At 42.0% G+C, this 27,991-nt stretch overlaps 1 protein-coding gene across 2 annotated transcripts; it reads left to right on the forward strand.

Annotated features, from left to right (window-relative positions):
* Nucleotides 1–894: 894 nt before the first annotated feature.
* On the forward strand, nucleotides 895–27,909 carry KDM3A (lysine demethylase 3A). 2 transcript variants are annotated; one of them, XM_065735938.1, is made up of 25 exons: nucleotides 895–985; nucleotides 1,316–1,508; nucleotides 3,865–4,020; nucleotides 6,106–6,216; nucleotides 7,708–7,810; nucleotides 8,683–8,807; nucleotides 9,301–9,373; nucleotides 9,457–9,545; nucleotides 11,820–11,971; nucleotides 13,044–13,606; nucleotides 14,734–14,935; nucleotides 16,501–16,715; nucleotides 18,918–19,070; nucleotides 19,181–19,276; nucleotides 19,615–19,742; nucleotides 21,447–21,633; nucleotides 21,890–22,059; nucleotides 22,729–22,965; nucleotides 23,385–23,556; nucleotides 24,431–24,521; nucleotides 24,662–24,792; nucleotides 25,277–25,396; nucleotides 25,513–25,652; nucleotides 26,630–27,019; nucleotides 27,169–27,909. In XM_065735938.1, the coding sequence occupies exons 2-25, from the start codon at nucleotides 1,338–1,340 to the stop codon at nucleotides 27,247–27,249; spliced, it is 4,056 nt and encodes a 1,351-aa protein (XP_065592010.1). In that variant the 5' UTR covers nucleotides 895–985; nucleotides 1,316–1,337; the 3' UTR covers nucleotides 27,250–27,909. The 2 variants fall into 2 exon arrangements, with proteins under 2 accessions (XP_065592010.1, XP_065592011.1); XM_065735939.1 differs by lacking the exons at nucleotides 895–985; nucleotides 6,106–6,216 and having other exon boundaries at nucleotides 1,049–1,508.
* Nucleotides 27,910–27,991: the final 82 nt, after the last annotated feature.

Genomic DNA, 27,991 nt, shown 5'->3' on the forward strand with positions numbered 1-27,991 from the left:
TGACCTTGATCACAGCCTTTAATGAGAGCACGCAGATCTGCTGTGACAGAAATGAAGGATCTGAGGTGGCAGAAGCCATTTGCCTGTAGACACCACCATAAACCACCCTAAATACAGCTAAAACACCTCAAAATCTTTCCAAACCGTCGAGGAATCTCTAGGTCATATTATTTCCCCCAACGTCCCTCTCCTTGCCGCACAGGAGTCGGCTCTTTCTCGCTCCCCCTGCCCCTAGGCTGATAAACAAGATGGTGGCCACGGCTCCCTCAGCATGGCCGACGTTCGTGCGCATGCGCAGAAGCGCCCGCCGAGCAGGTGGCAGGCCGCGCGCTGAGTGCGCATGCGCAGAAGGGGTCCGCAGCGCCCCCGCAGGTGCACCTTGTTGTTGTGCGCACGCGCAGGAGCGCCCTACAGGTGCCCCCTCCCCCTGTGCTATATCTGAGTACGCCGCGAATCGCACGTATAAGCGGGCGCTTCACTCCTTCTGACGCCCGCGGATCCTTCCGCCGTCCCCGTAGACAGCACTTAACGCTCATGGCTCGGCTCGCTGAGACAGCAGTAGAAACGTCACGGCGCGTCACGGCCTCAGAAATGCTTCTTTTCCCGTTTAACCTCATCTTCGGGCTATCCGTGAACGTGAGCGTCCCAGAGAACTCTTTCCCTCGACGCTCGGCGGAAGGATATTCCTTTATTTAACCGCCATAAGCTGAACGAACGTTTCGAGGCGGGGCCAACAGAGCGGACACCGCCTCTTTGGGCCAATCACAGCGGGAGGCTTGCCGTTAGCTCCGCCTCTCCGAGAGGGAAGGACCAATGAGAGCGAGAGAGGGAGCGGCGGGGGCTGGCTGAGGGGTGTGTGAGCGAGCGCGGAGCGGCGCTGCGCGCAGCGGCTGTTGCCGGGGGCGGAGGGGAAGCGGCGCGTTCTCGGGACCCGGGCGCCGTGTGGAGGCGGTGGGGGGGCCGGGCTGAGGGCGGGGGGCAGCAGGTGAGAGCGGGAGGGTAAAGCAGGAGGAGGGGAAGGAGGAGGAGGAGGCCGGTGTTGTTTGTGTTGGGTGGGGGGAGGTGTTGGGGAGAGGCACCCGGAAGGCGCTCGGCACGGCCGCCTCCTTCGGCTGCCGCCCCCCGCTCCGGCTGCTGGGAACAAAGGGGCGGCGGGGGCAGGCCGCGGCGGGGACGGCTGCCGGGATTTCTGCCCTCGTCCCGCTGAGGCGATCGTTAACGGCCCCGAAGGGCTCCGCGAGCGAGGAGAAGGCGGGCGGGCGGAGAGCCCCGCGCAGCGCCTTAACGACCGCGTTCTTCTTCCTGCCGCCCCGAGGGAGGCCTCCCGATGAGGTAAAATGGTGCTGAGGCTCGAGGGGAGCTGGTCGCTGCTGGTCGGGAAGCGCTTCCTCAGCCTGGCCGGGGAGGACGACGGGCCCTGGGACACGGAGCGCGTGGCGGAATGGCCGTGGCAGGCGGGCAGGATCCGGGCGGTCTCTCACACTGACATCTCCAAACCGGACCTGAAGGTAACGGGGCTCTCCGAGGGCTTCAGTTGTCGGTGTGTGTATGCACTCTGTACCTCGCATGCATACGTATATATATATTTGTATATCTATATATACATATGTGTGCGTATATACATAGACCGCACGTCTTGGTGAGCCCTTCTCGACGAGCTGTCCTGCTTGGAAACACGTGCAGCGCCGGCTGAAGGCCCTGCCGTGCTCATGCTGTTGCCGGAAGTTATCTCCAACTCATGGTAGCTGCCTTCCACTGGTGTGGTGACAGCTTCTCCAGTGCACGTGGTGTGCTTGAGCTTTATTTCTGTCCCTTTCCCAACCGTGATTTAAGACCTCGTCAGCTGTAAGCGATTTTGTTTCCCTCGAGGCTGTTGTTCGATGAACAACTTTTCTCCCAGCAGCACTGTAGATGTATGACATCCATATGTGGCCTTGGAGGTTCCTCGTGCTCTTCTTGGATGGTGGCTGCTGCTTATTAAGGGTTGCTGATGGGATTTTTGTATGCACCGTTGGTTATTGCAGGCTTCCGGTAACTCATTAACGGCATGTTCAGGGTGGAAACCAGGAGACTTTGACAACTTGAAGCTCTCAAGAGGCTCTTTGTCAACTGTAGCCAGGAAAACTATCCAACCGTGTCTGAATGAGGATACAAACTGTTTGCTAGGGACCAGACTCCATTACAGTACAAGAATCTTGTGTTACTCTTATTTGTTACAAGGCACTGAGGCAGGAAGCACCTGCACTTTTCTTAAGAAGAAGAGCACAACCTTTGTGTTTCTAACTCTTGAATGCCCGAACTTTGGGCTGTGCTATGGAGAGCTCCGGGTTGTTGGTGGCTGAGCCTCTGTCATGTTTCTGCAGTGGGGCTTTCCCCGTGGATGGCTGTCCTCTGACTGGGGTGAGGAGGAGAACTTACTGCAGAAAGTTCTTAGGGACCCTCTCTGTGTCGTGTAGATGAGGCAGGTGCTGCTGGGGTTGCTAATGCTTTACTGTGTGCCCTGGAGTTAGTGGTGGTTCTGCCAGCAGTGATTAACTTCGTGTGCTATTCAGTAATGGTACTGAAGAAGCTGATGGAGCCATGAAGAACTTTTGGTACCAAAAATACTGTCTCCTTTCTTCAATCACAGCTCTGGTAGAGGACTGTATGGGAAGACCCACAGTAGTGACAGATTGCAAAAAAGTATCTAAAGGAATGGAAGGAGATAATATTTCAGATCTTTTTGTATAGCATTAGAAAGTATAGCTACAGAAATGGAGGATGGTTAATTACTTCTGAAAGCATTTTCTCAACTCTTTCCTATTTTCCTGTTTGTGCAGTGTTCATTCTGCACACAAAACAAGCCATTCTGGTTCTGGGAGTTGTGCTGTTTGCTTATCTCTTTCACTGTTTCTGTGAACTTGGAAATGAGTAATTTCATTTCTGAGCCCATTAGTCCTACAACTCCTGGGCGTGATAATGCCATTTTGTGTGCATGCTTCTACTTGCTTAGCTTCCTTGTAAGGGAAGAGGCAAAAGGGGAAGTCTCCAGGAGTTACTCAGTTATACTTTAAGAGTAGACCACTTAAATGCTATATTTAAGGTAGTGATGCTTGGAGGAAGCAGGGGCACTACTTCTGAAGGTATTGTTCTCTAAATTCCTTTAGTCAGGTGAGAGTTTAATCTCTGAGTTTTTTCTCATCAATCTTTTGATTCATCTCCACATGTTGTTATGAAGGGAGAGTAATGCCATTCTTCACTCTCCATGTTTTTTTGCTGTGTAGTGACAGCTGCTTTCCTCTTGAGCAGTTCATATATATGCTTCAGAGATTTGTAGAGGTAAACTGCAATTAAAAGCAGGCAGGAAATGACCTTCTTCACGCTATGTTATTGATGTCCTTCGCTGGCATGCTCTTACTTGTGCTTTCAGTAAAGTTGCTGAAGGTATTCTTTGGGACTTGCTTTTGGAAAAACAGGTTGTCTTTGAGCACTCTGAAGTTTGGAGAAAACACACGTGCCACTGTAGGATGTAGTCCTTGTTTGTTTGTTGCTTTTTTCCCCCTCTGACTGTAAAGACGGGTGGCAGAGCTAACACAGTTAACTGTCCTTGATCAGCAGAGGACTGTTTGAGATGGGAAGGCTGTAGAGTTAATAGGAATATTAATGCATGATGTGACAGTAATGATGACAAACCAGTTAACGTTAACTACACTTTCAAAAGACTAAGGATGCTTTAGTGATTGCTTAATTGTCTGACAGAAAGACAACGTTCATGCTTTCATTTATATGATTCTTTAAAAAAAAAGTGGTTTATAATTTCTATCTTGTATACGTTTGAATATTAAGGAGTTTAGTCACTCTTTTTGCTTCACTTCCTTTCTGTAGATTTGTGTAGAATTTGATGATGAGTCATGGGAAAAAAGAAGATGGATAGAAGTCTACAGTCCAAAAATGAAGGTATTCCTCGTGGAGCAAAAGCTGGTACTGGCAGAAAGAAGATCTCATGGTGGTTCTGTGTCACCTGTCCAGTGGCCTGCAATGGCAAGTATACAGTTGATCTTTTTCTCTTTGGTTCTTCTCTTTCGTCTTTTAAGGATAGTTGTGCTTGGTGCAAGTGTGAATTTCTCAAGTACAGTGTCACTTTTGTTGTAAAGCCTTACGAGTAAAATGCAGGGAGACTGAAGCTCTTTGTATGGAGCCAGGCAGAGCTCTTAAGTGTTTAAATTGGTTTGTTTTGTCTAAGGGTACATGGACAGATTTGTAAGAATTTGCTTCCCTCCCCAACTACTGTTCTGTAGAGAGTGAATTCCTGCTCCCACTGGCTTCATGTTTCATGAAATTGCCCTTTTTTTACTCTGTTCTTAACCACAAAGAACAGATGTATAAGGATAGCCTATATTTTTATCTTAAATCATGGCTTTACTTTGTGTCAAGTACTGTTAATTCTTCAGTACTTTCTGATCTGAGACAAAAGTAATTTGAATAACTCTTATATAATGGCTGTCTGCCACAGATCACTTGTGAGATCAGGTTTTATATGCATAAAAACCAGAGCTACACTGTCCAAGCCAGAAATCTAAGCTTCGTGCAGCTGCCATGCATCGCTGGTTATGCAGATCAACCAGCATAGGTGAAAAGAATTTTTCTTGGTTAATGTATTCCGCCAGTGTAGTTTTAATTGACTGCTTTGGATGTTGCTACTCATAAAAGTAGTTCTGCTCAACTTGTAGTCCATTATCTAATACTTATAACTTTGCTAGGTATGAGGTATGTAGTGTCATTTGTGTTGCTGTTTTAGCTGAGGTTTGTCTTGCAGAGCTAATCTGAGCAGACGTTAGTTGGAAGTAGAGCTAAAAAGAGTGAGAGAGGAAGTGGAAAGATGACTCCTTGATGTTCTTCTCTTTGCCTTGCAGTATTAGTATTTCTACTAAAAGATTTGCTGGTGTGGTATTCTGAAGACCTGCTTCTTTCCATGTATCTAAACTGTTCTGACTGGATACTCACCTTTGTTCTACATGTGTGGTTTCCTTCACTGATGTGTTTATAGGGTCAGTTCATGCCATGTACATGTTAGGAGCTCGTTGTAGGAGCCATGTAGGATAAAGTAAGGCACAGTATTGGAGCTTTCCTTGGCAAAGGTTTTTTTTTTCAATCCTTTCTCACTAAACAAGGAAGAGTCACAAGAGTCGCAAGAAGGGGATTTATTTGAATAAAACTTGATAGCAGCAATTTAATCAAATACATGGTAGACTGTCTTACTGAGAATGGAGTAGCTCGGAGAACTCCTGTACTGCCCAGTAGCTCCTGGAACGACTCCTCTTCCACTTATGAAGATGCTGTCCCTTTTTCAGTGCTATCTTAATTGAATTGAAGGCAGTAACAGTGAAGAAAATTTTTCTTTGCGTGATTGGTTTAGAAACTCCATGTGTACTTTATCAGAATGATTTTATTTCTCTTATTTTTTTTCCTCTTAAATGGTGTGTAAATGTACCTCCTGCACAGTGAAGAGTTGGTCTCTTGCTGCCTCTAGTGCTCCTGATGTGTTCCCACTCAGAGCTGCCAACTGAAGGCTGCACAGAACTTAACCTTGCACACTTTAGGAAAAGTTCAGAAGCTTTTTGAGGGAGATGGTTGTTTTGTGGATACTTTCAAAGCCTTTGTTGTGCCTGAGGACATCGTTGTACTGGAGCAGTATAATGACCATGAGGCTATCTAAGCTGTCCCATTAAGACTTCAGTACACTGTCAGTGTTGTGAGTTTTGAGAATTTAAATGTGAGCTCTGCAGAAGCTCTCACTGATCTGCTAGTTATTCTCCTGCTCTACCATGAGGAGGGTTTTCATGAACATGTACTCTGTTGGAAGTCTTCGTGCTAAGATGAATGGTTAATGATTGCTAGTGGCAGCTACCTGGACTGAATCCTCTGCTCTTTCTGATAAACACAATGAATTTCAAATATAATCTGGAGCTTCTTTATTAGATTGATGGGAGAAACTTGCTTTGTTTCAAGAGTTGCATGCAGTTGTGAGACCTTAATAGGGAAAACAGATACAGAACTAAATTTAATTAAAATGAATATGAGAAATGAGACCTTACTCTGCTTCTAAGAAAATGCTTATTTTTGTAGACTTACAAATCCTTAGTGGACAAAGCCGGTTTGGGACCAATGGTTTCCATACGCTACCTTGGTGAAGAGAAATGTGTTTTTCTTTCTAAAGACCTTTTGACACCCATCCAGGTAACTTTGTATGGCATTACAGAAACAGAATATAAATCTTGTTAAATATCAGTTTTGAATGTAATTTGCATGTCCAGGACACGGGCATTTAAGGCAGCTGGATTGAGGGAGTGTGCTAGGGCAGTCATTCAGCTCAGGTGACAGCTCTTGCATCATGTTGGTGATAGAGGGTTAATGTGGAATATTTCCTTTTGTCTTGTGGATGTGACTGCTATAGCTGTGAAAGGAATTGCAGACATGTCTGGAATAAATCTTACTGCTTAATGGAAGCACATGACTTCTAATCCTAAACAACTGTGGAGGCAGGCAGGATGTAAATGGCATGGTTGAATTGTAATACCTTTATTGAGCACCCAGAGGAGAACTTGTTAGTGGAAATTAGGCAGAGACAGGTTGAAACAATTGCCCTACATGACTGGCTGGGAAGGCATTTTGAGGAATAATATCTGCTGCTGATAAAGGATTTATCCTGTTCTAGAAAACTGCTCTTAAGATCTATCCACATTATGAATGAAATGAATGCTAGATGTCCTACACTGAGACTGCTGATAGTGCCGTTGTTAATGTTCAACTGTTTGGCCCTACTGACAGTCAGTCAGCAAGTAGGCTGTATCCTGAGAAACTAGCATGGCAATCACTTTAAGCTAAACGTGAGTGAGAGGTTGTCATCTTGCCTGGGTGGGCTCAAAAAGCAAGTAGAGATTTCATTACATGGAAGCCTCATCTCAGTGCTGCAGTGGGGAAAGCTGCTTTTTTGGCATCTTAAATAACAGTTCTTTGACTACTGCTCCTGAGACTTCTGCTGCTTACAAACACCACAAAAGTGCATTGGACAAAAAAATGTAATCCTTCTGTATTGGTGCTCTGAGTTGTTATAAGCTTGCTCTCCACTTCTGTTTTTGGTGTAAGTTCTAAATCACAGGATGATGTCAAAGAGTTTAGATTGAAAAATAAAAGTAAAAAAATACATTAAAAATAAATATGAGCTGTTAAAGAATTCTGAACAGTTCAGGCATAGCTGCTTCTGTTTTCATTCTTATGGACTTTTATAGTGATGTCTTGGGATGCACTGGATCTTGGTGCTATCGTGACACAAGTTGAAACAGAGAACTTGAAATATTTGCCTTTGTTCAGGACTATTTAGAAAACATACATTTGCTACTTCTAAGAACTTAAAAAATAGTTTAACTAAACTTAGTGCTTCTCAGCAAGATAGTAAAACAAGACCTGATTATTTCTAGAGCAGCATTAAAGTGGATCTGGAGAGCTCCCTCTGGGCTGGCTTGCTGATGGCAGTTCCAGGTTTTCATAAGGAAGTAACAATGTCTGCTTCTGTGAGCACAGTGTGCTGGGAACTGAAAGAACATGCAGGCATGAGAAACTTGTTGGGTCTATATGAATGGGTGGTACCTTGTACCTAAATACTCACGACTTCTTAGTAGGCAAAAACATTATCCTTGATGCTAACTTAAATATTTTGCTTCTAAATAGGATGTGGAGAGTTCCAGGCTTCCACTTAAGGATGATCAAACTGTCAATGAGGAAATTCAAGCTTTAGTTAAGAAACACCTAGATGAAACACGCTTGGTGCAAGGTATGAGCGTGCTCTGTAGCAGGAAGACTTAGTGGCAAATAATGAAGACAAAAGGGAGATCTTTGCTCTGATGGTATAAATGATAGTCATCTGTTTTAGGGATGGAAACTTTAAAATTAAAAAGACTGCACTTTAGATTGATAATGAACTTAATAATGAATGTAAAACAGGATGCAAATGTCACAATTGGTATTTCCATTGTAAGAGCAAGTGTGGAATTTAGAGGTGGGTGGGCGACCTGACTCTTGTGAAAGAGGTATCAGAATGTGCAGCAGTTCCTGATGAGGTGATTTACTGACCATTGCTTGCTGTTTTCAAGTGGCTTGATTTATTATTTTACTTCAGAAGCTTTGCACAGAGACTGCTCTTTGAGTCAAGTTTAAATTGTTGGTTTTAATTTTGCTGGCCTTGTTCTTACTGATTCTCATGCAAGTTTCTTTTTAGTCATCTACTTGCAAGGCATTTCTTGCAAATGCTTTTATGACAAGGAAAATATTACAGTTTAGAGTCCTCACTTGCAGTGCTTTGAAGAGAAGAAAGTTCCACAAAATCCAATAAATTAATTTTAATTTCCTTGTCTATTTGATATTTGGAGGTCAGACTTGGCTTCGACTGCATGTCTGAAGAGCCACAAAGCTTAACTGACCTATCCAAAGGCAGCAGATATTTAGAACCATTTATTATGGTCTTTTCCCCCCTCTGTAATGTGGAAGTTGTCTCTTAAGTTCTCAGTTTGTTTTACTTACATCTAGCATGCAGTACTGTTGTTTAGTTTGTGTTGCAACCTGGATAATGTGATGATTTTCATATACCTTTGTTCTTAGATATATTGGATGTTTTCATTTTTTTGTTTTTCCTCTCTGATTTCTAAGGTGGGAAAAATATCATTGGTTCAAAAATTAGAATTTACAGCCTGGATCCATCTACCCAGTGGTTCACAGCAGTTGTTGTAAATGGTAATCCTGCTACAAGAACTCTAGAAGTCAACTGTCAGGAGGTAAGAACCAGTTGATGTGGGTTTAGAAACAGAGATGGGTAAAGGGTGCAATCTTTTGTTTATACAGCCATCAGTACCATTTTAAGTTCGGTCCTTGATTCGTGAAGCTAAGATGAAGTGGAAGTCACTGTAGTGCAGTGGGTTTTATTACTCCATAGTGTTTCTGTGTTACTTCATGCTGCTGGCACAGCTGTCAAATAAGTGGCTATTTACACAAAAGAAAGGAGACCTGGAAGTCTTACATGAAGAGCAAAACAAACATCTGATCTTTTTTCCTTTGCTGTGACAACAGTGCTCTGAAGCACCAGTTTACATGTGTGCTTTCAAGCAGAAGCACTGTCATCATCGTATGCTGTTATATTTAGCTTGACATTCATGGAATCCAAAAGTCAAGGTTTTAAGCTTTATCTATACAACAATGTTTAAAATAAACACAATCAAAGTATAGCTTCCATCTCTAACCAGCTGTGTATTTTTTTTGTTCCTTTTCAAGATTCCAGCTTTAAAAACTCTTGATCCAGAGTTAATTCATGTGGAAATAATATATGACAATAATGGAAAATGTGGTAAGAGCTGTTATTGTTTGTACTGCAGAGGCAAGTAGCATGCTTGTGCTGAAATAGTCTAATGGTGATTACCTCTGTTCCAGATAAATCCAAAAGAATTGGGGGTGTGAAAAGGAAGTCATCAGAAAACGGTGCAAGTGTTGATGCCAAACACACAAAGTCTTCTCCTGAGGTAATGTCTTACTATGTTTTGTACAGCTGTGTTACATAACGCAGTCACGTAATTTCTCAGAACAGCCTTAAATAAGGATTAAGCAGAAAAGTTAAATAATAAACATAATCCCTTGGAGGATGTGTTGAGTTTATTGAAACTTGTCTAGGCATGGGTGAGGTATCTTTCCTTATGGTAATCAGAGAAGTTACTAAGCCTTCAAGTTTGGGTTTTCTTCAGCTGTTTTTTTTTTTTTTTTTGCCCCTTCCTTGTGCTGAAGTGTTAGCCTGCCTAGTCGTGTATTCTGTGGTGTGATTAAACACAAGGCAGTTCTCAGGCACATAACTTTTGTTTTTCATGTTCATTCATTAACTGCTTTATTCTTAAACACAAAACCTGTGGCTACACTTGCATGCTCTGAGGATTCCAGGTACACAAGCAGCACTCTGGAATAATGTTGCTTCGGTACCAAGAGGGAATGTGGCCACCCTTCTAGTACTTGTATGTCTACGTTTATTTCTTCTGTGAGTGATCTGGAAGTTCTAAAAAAAGCTCTGGATGGGCCAAAAGAAGATCTGGGTAACTTGAGTATAGAAATATAAATGAAAAGTAATGCCTTGGCCACAACTTCTAACTTAACCTGTAATTTTGCCTGAGTGTTTCAGACCAAGACTGTATTTTAGCCAGGGCTATGGAGGAGCTTGTGGAGTCTCTTGAGTCATGATGGTAGGGGGTGGTGTTCTTTGATTTGTTTGTCTGTTAAGTTTCTTATAATTTTGGATCTTAGCTTCTGTGTGCTCAGTCTTGTGCTGAGTCAGCTATCTAAGTTTGGTTGATGTCTGGATATCATTAATAGAAATCTTTAACAGCTTCATGAGGAAGCAGCAGGAGGTAACAAGTACAAGATCAGATTCCTCAATGAAAAGTGATCCATCCTGTATTTACTGATGAGGAAGAGTATGCAGCAAAGCAGTGTGAAGTAGCTCATGCACTACAATCATACTCTACTACAAAGCTCATGCTTGAGTTCCCTTAGTGTCTTTAAGGCACTCAGTTTGCCATTTTTTGGCTTTCTGCACCTTCAGTCATTGAGCAGCTTGCTCAGCACACATAAAGTTGGTCTTTATTTCATATTCCAAACATACTGCAGGAAAATTACCATGATCTGAATTCATGGCTTGCTTTTTTTTCTTAAGGCAGCATGGTTATTTACTTAGTTCTCATTTTGTAGTCTGCCTTCCAAGGGTTGGATCCTTTCTGACCTTTGTACTCTTCGGGAAATGTCTTGCAACTACTTTCTCAAAGTGGTGGCAAGTGAGTGTACTCTCTCTAATAGGGAAGAAAAGCTGATTCTTGGTCTTCAGAGCATAGGATGTGATTGGGGTTCATAAGCTGAAGTTATGGCTTTTTTTATATTTAAAAAGAAAGCAGCAACAACTTAGTATGTGATTTCTATTGTAGAGTTAATGCATTCCAGGGGTTTTCTGTGAACTTGTTTATGTGTCTGACAGCTGTGTTATACCAAAGCAGAAGGGAACTACTTTAGATGGTAATGAGTCTGTAGTACAGTTTACAGCAGTAAGCTGAGTACGTGGGAGTGGAATATGGATCTCAGAGCTGGGGGGGAGCCCCGTGTAAAAACAATATAAACAATAAAATAAAATAAAACAATAAAAACAACTGTTTTTAAAGATTTGCTGATTTGGTATCCCTGACATATTTCTAAGAGAACTGTAGATGTGTAAGGCTGGTTACTTCATCAGCACAAAGTTTTTTTCACTTAATACTTTCTGGAATCCTGGTGCAAAAATTTTTTTTTTCCACTGCAGGGAAATTCACATACATATTTTTGATAATGTTGTCAGACTAACTTCACAGTTTTCATTTTCCCTGAGGTTTACAGGTGAACTCTAGAAGCTGTTTCTGAATTCTGGTTACTGCTGCTAACTTTGAAAGATGATTGCAGTGCTGGTTCTGAAGAAGAGCAGAGCTTTCTGTCCTTTTGCTTTAATGTTGCACCCACTCCCTACCCTTGAAGTCTGTGATGGTAGTTGAAGGGATGAGGATGGGGGAATGAATTATCAGGAGCAGTGTTTCACTGAACCTCTGAGATTTAAAAGGACACTCGGAGTTATTTCTGTCTAATAGACTGAGTGAGAAAAGGCCTTCAAGCTTTTAAGCATGCTGGGAAGAATGTTAATGTACTTCTTACTTTTTAAGCTTAGCCTTGTAATGCAGTATTCATTTTGGTGGTGATGTTCTGAGCGTTCATAACTGTTAAAATCTCCCTTGCAGGTTTCTCAGAGTCAGGGACACGTGCACTCAGTTCCAACAGTGTTTGGTGAAGCATTGCTGGGTTGTACTCCTGCTAATAAAGACCAAAGGCATCAAGGCTTGCCCCTGCCAGCTAACTCTCCTCCCAATCTTGGTGCAGAAACTCCTCAGGGGTAAGAAATCTGTTCCTACTCATGGACTTTTTTTTCCCCTTCAAATGTAGCTCAAGTTTGTAGCAGAATAAGCATAGTTTGTTTTTTAAGGAAGCGCAGTAACTCAAACCTTTTGCAACATTGGAACAGCTTCAGACAGGCGTCCTGCAGGTTAGCTGCTTGCAGATTAAGTATGGGGCCTCGGTTATATTTCTGTTTAATACCAATTTATCTTGGCCTTAAACTTGTTTGTTACTTGTAGAAGCCTGGAAGGTGTCCCACTGGGCTTAAAATCTTCCAGTACTGAGCTCACCACTCCGAATGTTCCTTGAACAAGTTTGAGCTGATCCTGCATTTCCATTGTAGAACTAGCTCTAGGAATCATACAGTCAAAGCATTTTTCAACCAGATGAATGTCTCAAATACAAATTGCTTTATTCAGTTTTCCAACTGCAGCAAGTGTGAGAACTGTACCGTAGCGTTACCTTTTTTTCTGAGCATAAACTGCAGTTTTCTAATCTAGCAGTCTAGCAATCTAGAATACTGTACCTGTGCCTACAGTTCTGTCACAAAGATTAACATATATTTTTCCTACCACACTGTTTCTACTGTAAGTTTTGCACATTAGCTTTGCAAGAAGCAGCATTGGTTTGCAGAAAGCATGACTTTTCCTCTGGTCTTTTTGTGTGGGAATGGTTCTACCGTGCCAACCAGAACCACTGCCCCTGCTGGAGTTCCTTGAGCTTTAGGATAGCCTAACCCAGACTGGCAAGTGAATGCACTTGGTTACACAGCTGTTACATGCTGAAAATGATAAAGTATCTTTAGCTGTGAAAAAAGCAGTGGAGTAGCTTCTGTAGCTAAACTGGAGTGGATCTGCAGGTAGGTAGAGCTTGGGCATTTGGTTACAGCACTTAGCATAATAGTAACAGGGAAAATCGAATTCACACCTGTTTCACACAGAACGTTTTAGAAATTTGAATATAAATACATGATTAAATTTATTTCAGGATTTAAATGTGACTAGTATTGAGAAACTGATACCTTGTTTTGCTTGACACCTTTGTCTTAAGTATTTCGTGTTATCTTTCAGCTCATGTAGACGAAGCTTACCGGAAGTCCATCCCTCTTGTCTTAATGCTGGAATAAAACCATTGAAGGAAAATCTGACAGTCTTTCCTAAAGTGACATACATAACTAAAGAACAAACACAGAATAGTAACGATCAAAACGGTAATTATACCTCTCTGGCAACTTCAAGACCTTCATCTTTGAGTGATTCAACTAATGGAAAAGAAACCAGCCTGAAAAATATAAATGAACCTCTTCTGAAGCCCTCAACAAACTTTCCAAAAGAGTGCATTTCTGCAAAACCGTTGCAACATCTGAACTCTTCTGTAGCAATACCAAGAGCCAATAGCACTGTTGAACTCCAGAGGACTTTAGATTGTAGGCCCTCAACATCAGATGCTCACCTTCTCCCTTTTACTGAGTCTGGAGTTAAATCACACAGTGGTTTTAACAGCCAGAAAGGAAACAAGGTGGAGGAACATGCAGATGTGGATTTTTTTATTAGGAGAAATTCAAATGAGGCTTTTTATGAGAGAAATGAAAATGAAAGCTTTTGGAGTGGGAGTACCAAGATCCAGGATAATGGTAGGTATTTTTTAAACTTCCTGCCATGGAAGGTATCCTCATTTCTGTGTAATGTAGTGCAAGTATATTCTTTGTAATGTAGACAAAAATAGTAACTTAAATTCCAGATCACTCACTAACGAAATTTATGGGTAAAATAGAGAAAAATGTTTTTCCTGCTAGATGGGAAGAACAGACAAAACTGTTTCACAGCATGCAAGAACAGAATGGCAAAACAGGTTACGTGAGCAAGGTTCTGTTTGGAAGGCAGATGCTGGTGGTCTAATGAGACTGCTTTACAAAACTGAGGACTGCTGCTAAAAATGCATTATGAGAGATGGACGTTGTTCTTGACCGAGCTTTAATCAAGAAGGGCTTTAATTCAATAACTGTTCTCAAACAAATTTAAAAAGCTGCCTTGCTTCTATGTTATCTGTGGTCCAGTTCCACTTGCTGAGCTCTTTCAGTTTTCTACGTGAGGCAGAATGGGAAAGGCTGTGGTTATTTAAGGGGCTGGGCTCCTGATGGTGTGTCCTGTACTCTGCATTGGAGAGTGTAGCTGATCGTTCTGGGTTCTAGGAGACTCCCTACACACCCATCTCTTTCTTTCTAAACTCATGTTACTTGATCTTGCATTACCATATGCTGATCCATAACTAGCATGGTTAAACAGCCAGCCAGGCAGTCACTGAGCCCTGCTAGTTTCACGTGCAGTGTGGGAGGAAGAGAGTTGCTTGCTGTCTGTTACAGTAAGGTGCTGTAATCTGTTGCACTTAGAATGGGAGAAGCAGGCTAAGAAAGAGCCCAGTTGTACTTGCATCTTCATTACTTTTGTTTCATGCCCTGGTCAGTTCCATAGTTCTCAGGTCCTGACAGTTGAAGTGAAAGCAGGCACTCCTTCAAAAGTTTGCTGTGTAAAGGTGAATGCATCTGCTAAATTTGTGTCCCTGGACTATGCATCCACTGAGACAGCGACTTGAGAAAGTTCCTGCTGACTGCAAATGTTTTACAATTACTTTATTTTAATGTAAAATGAAACATGTAAGAAAAGTGGACAGGTTGCTTCTCACTTGAAGACATTTGCTTGCATACGTGTCTAACAAACTGATTAGTACAGCTCGTGTAATCCTCACTGCTCTTCCCTACAGTTATAGTCCGCAAGTCAATTTTAGCAGATGCTTCTAAAGTGAAGAAGCTGCAGCAAAGTGGAGAAGCATTTGTACAGGATGGGTCCTGCAATAATATTGCACCTCACTTGCATAAATGCAGGGAGTGCCGCTTGGACAGCTACCGGAAGAACAAAGACCAGAAAGATTCCACTGTCTTTTGTCGATTCTTTCACTTCAGAAGGTAAGAGCAATACTGAGTGCGTATAGAGCTTGGTATTCTGTAAATGTGAATAACAAGTTGCTTCTTAGAATTGGGCATCTGACCTCTTTTCTTCTTTTTCTGGAAAGAGTGCTGTTGAATTCTCCCTGTTAGCTGTAACATTTATCTTCTTTTTCCAGGCCAGATAAAAAACAGCTTTTTGCTCAGCACAGACTTACGTAGCTCTCTGGTTTAAAACTGCTGGATGTCAGTGTGTAGCTCTCAAGCAGTAAGCCTAGTATTCCTAACCAATGAGAAGTTCTCTGTGTTTTTCTAGCACTTAAAAATGTTATAACTACTTCATTGAAATCGAAAATATTTTGGCAGAACTTTGAGCTGTTTATTTTGCTGTTCTGGGCTGAATGCCAGTGGGATAACTTGAGTGCAGTTTGAACGCTTCAGCTTGATAGTATTGGGAGGTTAGACTCCATGTCGCCCAGCATTTAGCAGTTGGAAGTGTGAAATGTTAGACATACTCTACAGTTATGAAGGAATTAGAACAAGTGACCAGAGGCTTTCAGTCCAGAGAGCTAAAACAGCAGCGGGCAAAGCAGCAGATTGAGTTGCTTGAGTTGTCATCTTTTTATCTTACCTTATACTTGGGTGTTGCACCATTTTTTTTAGTTGTTGTGCTTAGTGACAGACCAGACAGAGAGGGCAAGCAGAGTGACTGAAAAAAAACCCAGTGACTGCAAAGTGCTGTTGGCATTTTTGTTGGCATGTTCCACACCTGATGTGCAGCTTCAGATCCCCTGTGACCCTATGAGCCCGATTCTTGAGCTGAACAGTCAAGATCCCTGGATGTTTTCTCTCTACTTCTTAAGACAAATAAAGAACCATTTCAAAAAATGGTTCTGAAAAGTGTCTGAATGCCCAGGGTGGATGCTGTCAAACACTGCAGTGTGACATTAGTTGAAACAAGCATCAAAATGCCTGAATCCCTCAGTTTAGAAGTCAAAGCCAGTGGAGCTATCCACGTTTGAGTGTGAAATACTCAGTCTGAAAACTGCTATTCTCTTTGTGATAGTGGTTGCCATTGTGTTTTCTTGTCACTCATAGCAGTGTTGTGAGCATGTATTGTCATCATGTGTCAACTTCTCTCTTTGGTGCTTAGTAAAAAGGCTCCTGAAAATGTGAATGTAACTCTGGATTTTCTTGCTTAATAAGCAACTGACAGTATGTATACATCTCCTCTTGACTACCAGAAACTCTTTAGAGTTTCTTATTCATGCTTTGCTATAGAAAATGGATTGGTTCTTTAAAATCTTGTTGGCAGCTGCTTCCAAATTACTAGTTACTTAAACACGTTGCATTCTTTATTAATGTTGATGTTCTGATTTCTTTTGTGAGCTGTAGTTTGTTCTAGATGAACAAAGCTTTTATTGTCACTTCCTCTGCATGTGATCCTCGATAGTCAATTTTCAGATGATGTTGACCTGATAATTTTTGCACGAATAAGAAAATCTTCAGGAGATCTACCTTACTACCTTGACTCAAAATACCATTTGAGGTGATGGCTCTTTCTTTCTTCCCTCCTTGTTTCACAGGTTGCAGTTCAACAAGCATGGGATACTGCGTGAGGAGGGCTTCTTAACTCCCAATAAGTATGACCCCGAGGCTATTAGCTTGTGGCTGCCTTTATCAAAGAACGTTGTAGGCCTGGATCTTGACACAGCAAAGTATATCCTAGCCAACATAGGAGACCACTTTTGTCAGCTGGTAATATCTGAAAAGGAAGTTATGTCTACAATTGAACCACACAGTAAGATCAGTTTGTATTAAATCACCCCTACCTTAATAGCTCCATGTGAAACTTTTAAGCTTTTGATCTGTGTGGAAATAAGTTGTAAGGGTTTGGAAATGTCATTGAAGTCTTCAGAGTTGCCCTCTGTTCTCAGAGGAAGGTTAAGATCTAGCATGAACTAGTTTTACCTGCTCTTTGCTTATGGAGGGGAATGTAATTCTTTCATGTCTGTCAGAATAATTCTCAGTTTACAGTTATATTTCCTGCTGAAGGGAAAGTGTAGTTCTGCTCTGAAAAGAGGTATCTTAAAAGAAGAAAAAAGCTGGAGTAACAGGCAGCTGACAGCAATCTGTTTTTAATATGCAAGTAAAATCATGCTTTCCTCTTGATTTTGGTAGATTGTTTTGCTCTTGCATTGGGTCTGGCAAAACAAAACAACCTGTAAAGTCAGTGAAGAAATGTGTTGGGTTTTTTTCCCCCCATCAAAAGCATAGGATCTGTTTCCAGTAGGCCTGTTTCAGGAAGCTGTGCACACAACCCTACTGGGGTTTGGCCAGAGAGGTGTTACTGATGGGGTAGCTGACTGCAGAGCCCCATCAGTGCCAACAGGGCAAAGCTTGCATCGTAGAACATGGGTTTTTTGGCCACAACTGAATGTGAGCAACTCAATGGGAGGCATTGTGAACTTGCATAATCACTTCTCAAAATAAAATGCCTCTTTAAAGTAACAGTGGTTTTGTTTTGGATTGTAACTGCATGAAAGAAGCAGTGCAGCTTAGAGAAGTGTCTACACGTCTTCTGCAGTCTGGGTACTGTTGACTTTATATGAAGATCATATTGGTTTACCAGTCACTGCAAGGTTTTGAATAGAAGGAGGAAAGCTTAATTGGGCTGACTACCTTTCAAAAGCAGAAGGGAGGACTTATTAAATATTTCAGAAATGCTTGCTGTGAGGTCCTGCCCTGAACTACTTGAAATCTGCAAAACTCTGTATACATTCACTTAAACTGAAATGTATTCAGACCTGTGGAGCCGAAGTATTGAGAGCTAGAGGCTGGAATATCAAAACAGCTGCAGAAGGTTGACATTTTAGAGGGGAATTCATGAGACTAAGAATGTGGTTTTTTGGGTTGCTTTTTTTTTTAATAGCAGGGAGAACATTTGTTAGTGAGCCTGTAAAGCCCATGTGTCAGCATGTCAGTTCTGGGTTAGATTTCCAAGGAGCTAAATGTATTGAATTCCCTCTCTGCTTGTTTATAACCCTGGCTGCTGGAAGTAAGGGAATGTGATTTCATGAAAATGGAAATGGTTTTAGTGCCCTGGGTAGGAAGGCAATATTTTGGAGTCTAGATACTCTTTTTCCTTTGAACAGTTCAGTGAAAGAGTGCTCACTGAGTTGGCACAGGAAAAAGCTACCACCTAGAGTTGAAGCTATGGTAAACTTTTCTTGGCAGAGTTCAATTCAGATTAGACCTTCTCCTAAAAACTCTGGCTCTGACAAACTGACCTCTGCCAAAATGTAAGTTTCTTTGGTTGGGGAACAGTGTTTGAATGGTTTTGCACTCTGTAGTGTATCTTGGTGACCCCCCCGTGTTAAGAGTGCAGCAAGAGTGACTGTGAAGAAGGAATTTGCTCTTGTCTAGCAATAGAGGAACTAGTGCCAAAGAAGTCCTTTGAGTGAGACTGTTAAGTAGAGCCTGAAGAGGGACAACTGTAAGGGAGAAAATGATTTGGGAGAGTGACTTGGAGAGTGAGAAGGTGAAATATTATGGGTATGTGATTACCTAAACAGTAATGGTCAGTTGCACAAATAAGAACAACTGAGCAGGTAACTGTTCCGAGAAGGTCTGATGCACTCCTGTAACATATGGAGAAGGAAGAAAAAACATAAAAAGGAAGAGTAGGGGACAAATCCAAGCTGAGTGTAGCGTGATAAATGATAAGTTGAGCTTGCTAATAGCAACTTAAGGATTTTTTAAGACAGCTGTGGAACTTCCACTGCAGGGAATGTCAACAGCATGCGTGTTAACATGGTCAATTGCTTATCAGGAGTAATAAGTGTAGTCAGTTCTGGATGTGCTTCTTCTGAATCTATGACTGCAGAAGCTTGATTGTGGAGTTCTGGTAGAGAACAAGACTGAGCCTTTCTTGTGTCAGAGTATTAAGCATTTAATTTCTTAATTAAAACTAACCCTTGGCCTGTTCTGCCAACTGCCACAGGACAAGTAGCCTGGAAGCGTGCAGTCCGTGGAGTTCGAGAGATGTGTGATGTGTGTGACACCACAATCTTCAACCTTCACTGGGTCTGCTCCAAGTGTGGCTTTGGTGTGTGCGTGGATTGCTACAGGATGAGGAAGAAAGGCATTCACGAAGGTGAGAGTGCGTGTTGCTGCTTCAAACAAAGCAAGAGCGGGAAGAACCTGTGCTTTGTTTACACTGCAGCTTCCAACTTACAAAAACTGTGCAATGATTGTGTTTTATAGATGATGACTCGGATACCTTCTCCTGGTTTAAATGCGTGAAGGGGCAAGAGCATGAACCAGAGAATCTGATGCCCACCCAAATAATTCCTGGAAGAGGTATTTCAAATATTTGATTGAGAGAAGGAAGAAAAGTTGTAGCCTTTTGCTGTCTTTTCTATATTATTTATATTGTACCAAGTAGCTTTTCTTGTTTTTAAATTTTAAGTTTAGCCAAAGCTTGGTTTATTGTCAAACCTTGGTTTGAGTTTATGAACGGGAGCAGCCTGTATATGCTTGCTCCTGTTTCATTATCTTGACCTTTACAAAGAAGTAGCAGAATGTAGTGTTTAAAGATGCACTGTTACTTTACTACTGTTTAACTGAGTAGCATACACAACTTTAAACATGCTAAATGCTCTAATTAAGTAAGCACATTAATTACTCTCTTCTTTCAGCACTCTATGATGTTGGTGATATTGTTCACTCTGTAAGAACAAAATGGGGAATAAAGGCAAACTGTCCCTGTGCAAATAAACAGTTCAAGGCACTGTCAAAGCCAACTCTAAAGGAGGATTCAAAACAGGTATTGCTATGTTGTTTCTCACTGCTGTGTAGCTGAGATACCCAAAGGTTTGCCTCAGTCTGCCCATATTTGAAGCCAGTAGCAACTGACATAAGCATGCCAGTCCTGACCACTACTGGCTTTTTGTTTGGTATTCACTTTTGGGGGAAGTCTTGTTGGTCTTTTTGACAACCTGTTCTTGGAAGATGTTGGTGAGTTTGGTTCTGGGTCTTTTGGTTGTTCACCCTTGTTGGTTGTTTTTTTTTTTTTCAGTAAAAGCATGGGATTAGACTGAGAGAATTTGAGAAAGTCTTAACAATAGAGATGGGGTAATGGTTGGGAGTGCAGGCTAGCTTGGAGTGTCCTGGAGATATAATACATGCAGCACCTAAGTAAGTGCATAATGTATAAAACGAATACATAAAAGAGCTAAATATGGATAAAGTGGCAAGGAGTAGAGCAGCATGGAGGAGCACTACTTTCTCTGGGGACCTCGGAAGAAATTTGTTGCTCATTTTATTAATGAACAAGCAGAAAAACACCAAGTTTGGGTTATCTTAGTAACTTATCCCATTAACTAATCTCAATTGCTGCAAAAAGAGTAAGAAGGGTCTCATTTTGTGGGTGGTGATTTGTAAATTGGTGTAGTACTTTTTACTTTCAAAATATACACATGCTAATGGCCTAGTTTTGCAGCATTACAAGAAAAGAGTCTTTATATATGCTTATTCATAAACTTCTTTTGAGAATAAATACATTTTGAGTCCAAGAAACAGGCTGAACTTGACTTTTGGCTGGAAATCCATATAAGAGGTGTGGAATATGGGGAAGTATTAAGAGCAAGAAAGATGGTTATGGAGTTAGAAAGTTAGCATGTGACTGACCTAGCTTGGGTCTTCTGTTTCTCAGAACGTCCTATGTGGCTCTGAACGATCAGCTGCACTGAAATTGCTCTGTACTTCTTTTCTGTAAAATGAGAAACTTTTGTTTTATATTGTGACACAGTGAGGATAGCTTTATTAAATAAAGTTTGAGTTCAGAATCTTTACTGAACATCAGTAGTCATGAAGATGTGAAATAAAGAATGTAGCAGTAATAAATACGTATAAGAATTTCTTGTTTGGATCAGCTTTGAGCAGGAAGGAGAAATGTAGCCAGCCATGCAGGAGTTCCAGGCCAAAGCAGCAGTTCTGGTTAGCCTGCTAACCTAGCAGCTCCGAGCAGATAACTTAGCTGCTTGGTGATGTGCCATGGGTTCTGTGCCAGGCTTCTGCTGGGCAGGCCAGAGCTGCACTCACATGCAGTTGTATTTTAGAGCTGGTAGATTTTTGCCACTTTAAGATAAAGATTTAGATGCTCTGCCTACATGTTTTAAACTAGCAATCTGGACCTCCAGCCTAGCCCTGAATGTAATTTATTGCTGGAATAGCAAGAGAGAAGCTATTAAAATTGTAGTTGGTTTCCAAAGTGAGCCTTGGAAATGTGTCTGGGAAACTCAGTTTTCTTATAATGGAAGAGGGCTGGGCTCTGTAAGCTCTTGAGGTTGGGAAGTCATGGTTTCTCCCTCTCTTCAGCGCTAAGGTGCAGTGCTGACCTCTTGTGGAGATGAGGTTACTTAAAGGAGGGCCACACATTTTTTTCTATAGAGCATTGCTCATTCTTGTTTGTCTCCCTTCTTGAAAAGCGTGGTTATATTTCACCAGGTTCTCACTTTGTGTTTTTCAGAATTTGGTGCCTGCAGAGAGGACCAGCCTTCAGCAAAACAGCTTAGTCCTGAGCCCACAAGTCCCTACGCATGATCCTCCTGTAAAACCAACAGCTGGAAGTAAACAAACTGCTTCAGTAAATACTTCTCCTTCGTTAAGCTGGCTGTCAAATCTAACAAGTGGAAATGTGAATAAAGAAAACAAAGGTACGTGTAAAACCAGTGAAAAGCCAACCCTGTTGTGGCTGCTGGTTAGAAAAACATGACCCAGCAATGTTTTGCTCTGACAATGACACTGTGTCTACTGAAATGCACTTCAGTGATGATATTGCAGAGCATACACATATGTATATGTATGTGCAATATGTATGTATCTCACATGCTTTGGATTTTATCTTAAGGATATTTGTTGCGCTTCAGATGAATCTCACTTTATTTCTTGAAATGTTTTTCTTCATTGCAGAGAAACTCCTCGTACCCATTTCCAAGAATGAAAACAAACCTCTTCAGACACTCCCTAGCTTAGCTAAGCCTGCTGCAGCCCTGCAAACATTCAACAGTGCAATACTATCGCCTGTGAGCAACAACAACACAGGTTTCTTGCGGAATCTCCTGAATTCTTCTGGAGGAAAGGTATGTGACACTTCTGTTTCACTGGCTTGAGTTGGTACCAGGCTTAGACTGCTATTCTGTAGCTGTGATCAGCTACCACAGACATTTGTCACAGTAGCCAGTATTTGGCCTGGGAGATGCATTAAGTGGCATCCCCTCTAAGTAGTCTCTTAAGGAACCATCAGGGAACTTGCAGATGAATCTGGAAGCTCCTCCTGTGCTGGGTGACTGACTGACTTACACCTGGCTTGCACACCGCTTCATTTCAGATGTTCCTGGGCTTTAATTTGTTTTTGAAGATATCACCCCAGATTAGAGGGGTACAAAATTGTCCTTAAGGGTTCTTGGATGAAACTGCATTTCTGTTCTTTGATATCGAGCACTCCTCTGTGCAGCATTTTGTGGATTTCTGCAGCACTGCTGAAATCAGAGCACGACGACATACTGCTGAAATGCTATGGACGTTGTCACAAATGATGCTGGTATTTCATGACAGTGAATTTCTATGCTGCAGAAGTTCTGCAGACTTGTGTTTCTCTGCACGGTTGTGTGCTGAAGTGGAAACTTTGGAAGTGGCAAATACATCAATTCATCAATATGAACTATTGTCAATTTTGAATTATGGAGGACAGTAACAGAAAAACACACTCAACTTTTTTGTTCTTTCTCTTTTGTTTTTAAATTAATCAGACAGACAATGGACTCAAGAGTACACCCAAAATCCTCGATGACATTTTTGCTTCCCTGGTGCAAAACAGATCCGTTACAGACATGCCTAAGAAGCCACAAGGACTGACTATAAAGCCTACAATAATGGGCTTTGATACTCCTCATTACTGGTTATGTGATAACCGCTTACTGTGTCTTCAAGATCCCAACAATGAAAGTAATTGGAATGTCTTCAGAGAGTGCTGGAAGCAGGGACAGGTAGTTAACATCTCCTCTTGCCATTTTCAGTCGTGTGCTTTGTTCTCTTACTTGAAAGGCAGATGTGAACTTACTGCAATGATAAGCAGCACTGAGTCCATAAGGTGTAATACTTAAACACTACGCAGCCCTTAGGTGCAGGGATACATGTATATTTTATTTAAAATCAGTTTCTAAACACAGTGCTGAGCTTATGGCTCTCTATTAAAAAAATAAAATAAAAAGAAAGGCTGCTTTGTAGCTTGAAATAATGAATGATCAAATGCATGGTGCAATTCCTGTGTGTCAGGCAGAGCTTTCATCTTACAAAATACAATATTGGAAGGTGCCTGTGTTTAAATGCTTGGTATGTTTCATAGATGGTGGGAATTAGAATTTTTGGTGTTTAATAATCCATTGGGGTATCTTCTTCCTTACAGCCTGTCATGGTGTCAGGAGTACATCACAAATTAAATGCAGACCTCTGGAGACCAGAATCCTTCAGAAAGGAGTTCGGCCAACAGGAAGTAGATCTGGTCAACTGCAGGACCAATGAAATCATCACTGGTGCTACTGTAGGGGATTTCTGGGATGGGTTTGAAGATATTTCAAGTAAGCAGTGCGAATTTCTTTACAGAGGGTAAAATGTTAAGCAACAATAATCTTACTGTAGCATGAACTGGCTGAAGGATGCTTCAGCAGCCTGGAACAGAATAAAAGATGCTCCAGGCCCTGTCTTTGTGGGCAGTGCCTGCCCTGTGTTCTTGCTGTGTGCTCAAGGGATGATGGAGTTAGTGGAATTTTTGTCAGCTGTGTTGAGGACTCTCTCTGGGGAGTATGTTTGGCTGCTTTTTGTCTTTTGGGAAAGCATGCTGAAAAAGCTGGGGATCTTTCTGGTGAGTAGGTTCACCTGTAAGCTTTAACCCACCTGAGTGAAACTAAAGAGCTTGCGTGGGGCTGATGTTCAGAAGGTAATCAGATTTTGCTGTTTGAACCTGTAGGCCTTCCTAAGGTCTGGGGGAGGTGAGCATGATGTTTGACATTGTTTTGCTTCCAGAAACACTTTTGCCAGGCAGGTGGGGATCCTGCCTCATCTGCATGATGCAAATTTTAGGGGTTTGGTACTTGAGGCAAGAGGAGTGTGAGCTGGAAGGCTTGCTCACACCTCTCATTTGTGTTACTTCAGCTTTGAATAATGTGGTTTTATCATCAGCAGGCCTCAAATGCAGAACAGTTGTCTGAGCCTGGGGAGGGGAACTGCTGAAGTCCACACTGTACCTCATCTAAAAATATCTATGCTGCCACAGCACGTTTATCACAGCAGTAATGCCTACTTGACTGCAGTGCCAAGTGAACTGCATGACTTCGGTTCTGCGTGAATAACAGGAGGAACATAGCTATGAAATAAGATCAGGATTTCATGATTATTTGCATTATGAGTTGTACAAGCTCTTATAAACTAAGACTTGTTCATATTTGTCCTTAGGTCGCCTGAGAACAGAGGAAGGAGAGCCAATGGTGTTGAAGCTTAAAGATTGGCCTCCAGGAGAAGATTTCAGAGATATGATGCCTTCTCGGTACGAGTTAACAAAGAAACCATTTGCATGCTGTGCTCACCAAATAATAAAATGTAGAAATACTGTTACATTTTGACACCTGCTTTATCAAAAGCCCTCGGTCACATGACCTAACACTGAATTGTGCTGTGTGCCTTTAGGTTTGATGATTTGATGAAAAATATTCCACTGCCAGAGTACACCAGGAGAGGTGGAAAGCTCAACCTTGCCTCTCGACTGCCCAACTACTTTGTACGACCAGATTTGGGCCCTAAGATGTACAATGCCTACGGTAAGGAATTTGTCACAGTGGATCTTCCTGTCCTTGTATTTGAATCAAAGCTCACTCTAAAATAAAAAATAAAATACATCCTCCCTGTGGTAAGTTGTCACTCAGAAGACACTTCAAACTTCAAGCCTGATCATGACCAGTGAAGAGATCCTGGCTTGCAAATACTGTAGCAGCTGCTGTCCAATGAAGGAGAAACTGTTGTTGAGAATTCTTTATTCAGAAGTGCTGCAGAAACCCTCTGGTAACAGTGATGTGGTATCTGTGTGTTATATATTCTGGGTATAGGTGCTTGTTAGACTGTAAACTTAACAGTTAGGAAGACAGAAAGGAGATGTTGCATGATGAAAAAAGGCAATTGCTGCCTGAAGGAATGTGCTGATGAAAGTGAAAGCTGTCTAGGCTTTTCAGTTAGCTCTGCTTGGAGTAGCAGATGATTTTTCTTATCTCACTTACCACTGTAATATCATGGGTGCTTCTTTTTCAGGCTTAATAACACCAGAAGATAGAAAATACGGCACAACAAATCTCCACTTAGATGTGTCTGATGCAGCTAATGTGATGGTGTATGTGGGGATCCCCAAGGGTCAGGCTGACCAAGAAGAAGGTGACGTTTTTTTTCTCTTGTTCTGGAGGAACTATTTCCCTCCAAAAAAACTGTGATCCGTATGTGGGTGGAGGAAAGGTCTTTGTAGAGTAACTGCTTGTGTTGACTCTTAACAGAAGTACTTAAAACCATACAAGATGGTGATTCTGATGAACTGACCATCAAGCGTTTTACTGAAAGTCGGGAAAAGCCTGGAGCTCTGTGGCACATCTATGCTGCTAAGGATACAGAGAAGATCCGGGAGTTCCTTAAGAAGGTTGGCCATTCCATCCTCAGCACTCTCACTGTCTGTATAGATTTCTAAATACAAATCCTTGGGCTTTTATTTTTTTCTTCCTGTCCCAGTATCAGCAAAAACACAGTTTAGTCTTAAACTAAACCCTTAAAAATGTGCATGAGATGGTCTTTGGAAATACACCACGTGTGACTGGCATGAGGTCTCCCTTCTTGCTATTTACAACAGGCCAGGAATTCCTGGTAGTCTCAATTCTGGAACTTCTTTGCAATGTTCACTTTGAATGCAATGCATTAAAGGATAAATGGGATGGTCTGGACAACAGGTGGCCTTGTCACTCTGACTGCTGTCTCTAAGACAACAGCTTGGAGAGGCTACAGCCAATTTGGTTAAGATTTGTTCTCTGTTAATAGTGTATCTGATAGAACTTGCTAGTGAATTTTATAAGCAGTGCTGATCTGGCTCTTAGTCTCGTGGTGTATGTAGTAGCTGTAGGGCAGCTTCTCTCAGGGTAGAACCAAGATGCTCATCTGCCAAATGAACTCATAATTCCAACTCAGACACACGGTCTCCACATCCCCTCAGATTTCCCTTCTGAAGTCCTCGTGCCTCCATGCCTGCCTGGTAACTTGTGAACTTGCTGGCAGGCTATTGTGGTCAGCAGGCACACTGACAGCACAGGCCTCGGGGCAGGCACCCACTGCATTTGGCACTCAGGATGCTTTCTCCAGTTACATGCTGGAGCAGCATAAGAGAATTGCAGCTGAGAGAGGTACCCACCGTGAACCAAGTCACCTGGCCATGTTTCTTGTGGAAGTGGAAATGAGAAACGATGCAGCCTTGACAAACAAGAACTGAATGAAGAATGCAAACCTTTCCTTGCACGTAGCTCTTAGATCTGATCACGTGGTGCGATGCATGCATACCCAACACACGTGTACACGTTGGTTATCCTGTGGGGCTGCTGTGTTGTAACAAGGCTTTCCCTGACTTTTCAGGTTGCTGAAGAGCAAGGTCAAGAAAATCCTGTAGACCACGATCCCATTCATGATCAGAGTTGGTACTTGGACCGATCTCTAAGAAAACGCCTTCACCAGGAGTATGGAGTTCAAGGCTGGGCTATTGTACAGTTTCTAGGAGATGTAGTTTTCATTCCAGCAGGAGCTCCTCACCAGGCAAGGCGCAGTGGCACTGTTTGCAGCCTGACGCTCGGGCAGCTCTGCACAATGCTAATGCTTGTTTGTTCTCTCCAGGTTCATAATTTGTACAGTTGTATTAAAGTTGCAGAAGACTTTGTATCCCCAGAGCACGTCAAGCATTGCTTCTGGCTCACTCAGGAATTTAGATATCTGTCACATACGCATACAAACCACGAAGATAAACTGCAGGTACGTTCACGAGTCAGTGATGGACACTTGTGCTGGAAAGGTGCAGAGAAAATGGGAAGCTGTGCAGCTGCTTCCTGTGTGCCAGGGCTTCCAACTGCCCTACCCATGCTGCTTAGTTGTATAACTAAAAATAGCTTTTCTTTTCCCAGGTGAAGAATGTCATATACCACGCTGTTAAAGATGCAGTTGGGATATTGAGAGCTAACGAATCCAGCCTTAGCAGATCATAAAGTAGAAAGCCTTAACCACACACTATTAAACAGAAGCGCTGGCAGCTGTTTTAACTACTCAGTCAGGACCTCTGTGGACTTTGAGATTATATGAATGTTACCTCATCTTCCTTTCAGCAGTACCAGAGGATCGTGGTACTATGTTCTGTGTATTCTTCCAATGTTTACAAACCTGATATGTATATGTAGTAATATGTATGGACTGTGGCATACTGTGAATGCTCAGTTGCAATAGAACTTTATATGGAGTCGCTCTCCAAACTGTACAAAATACCTCCTCTAGAACTGTCGGGAACTATTCCAAACTGCTCATTTGAAAAATGTTATTTGGGATGTTGTAAAGCTCCAGTTTTTAAAACTTATTTCAGGGTGGGAGGAAGTACGGAGTCACCCAACTAATAACCAATCGATGTAAAGCAAGAATGCGGTTCTGTAACTTCACATTAACATAGAACTAGCATTTAAAAGTAGCTTTAAGCTATTGTATAGTAACATAGAGATGGAGATTAACCATCTTTAGGTAAATGTATTTAAATTTCTAAATGTTAAAAGAAACTTTTAATCAGATGTCTTCTGTTTGAAACTGCTCTTTAATTTGAACTTATGTTTGATTCTCTGGTTTTTAACACTGAATGGTCTACATAAAATTCTTCTATTTCAGATACTGTTCCTTGCCCAGCTTCTTCAGTTGACTCTTTGAAAAAGCAGTTAATTGGATGCAGTGCTTTGAAATGCAAAAGCT

The sequence above is a fragment of the Cyrtonyx montezumae genome, unplaced genomic scaffold, assembly GCF_038088225.1.
Source record: "Cyrtonyx montezumae isolate F1298 unplaced genomic scaffold, pur_monq_1.0 scaffold_2, whole genome shotgun sequence".
NCBI lineage: Eukaryota > Metazoa > Chordata > Aves > Galliformes > Odontophoridae > Cyrtonyx > Cyrtonyx montezumae.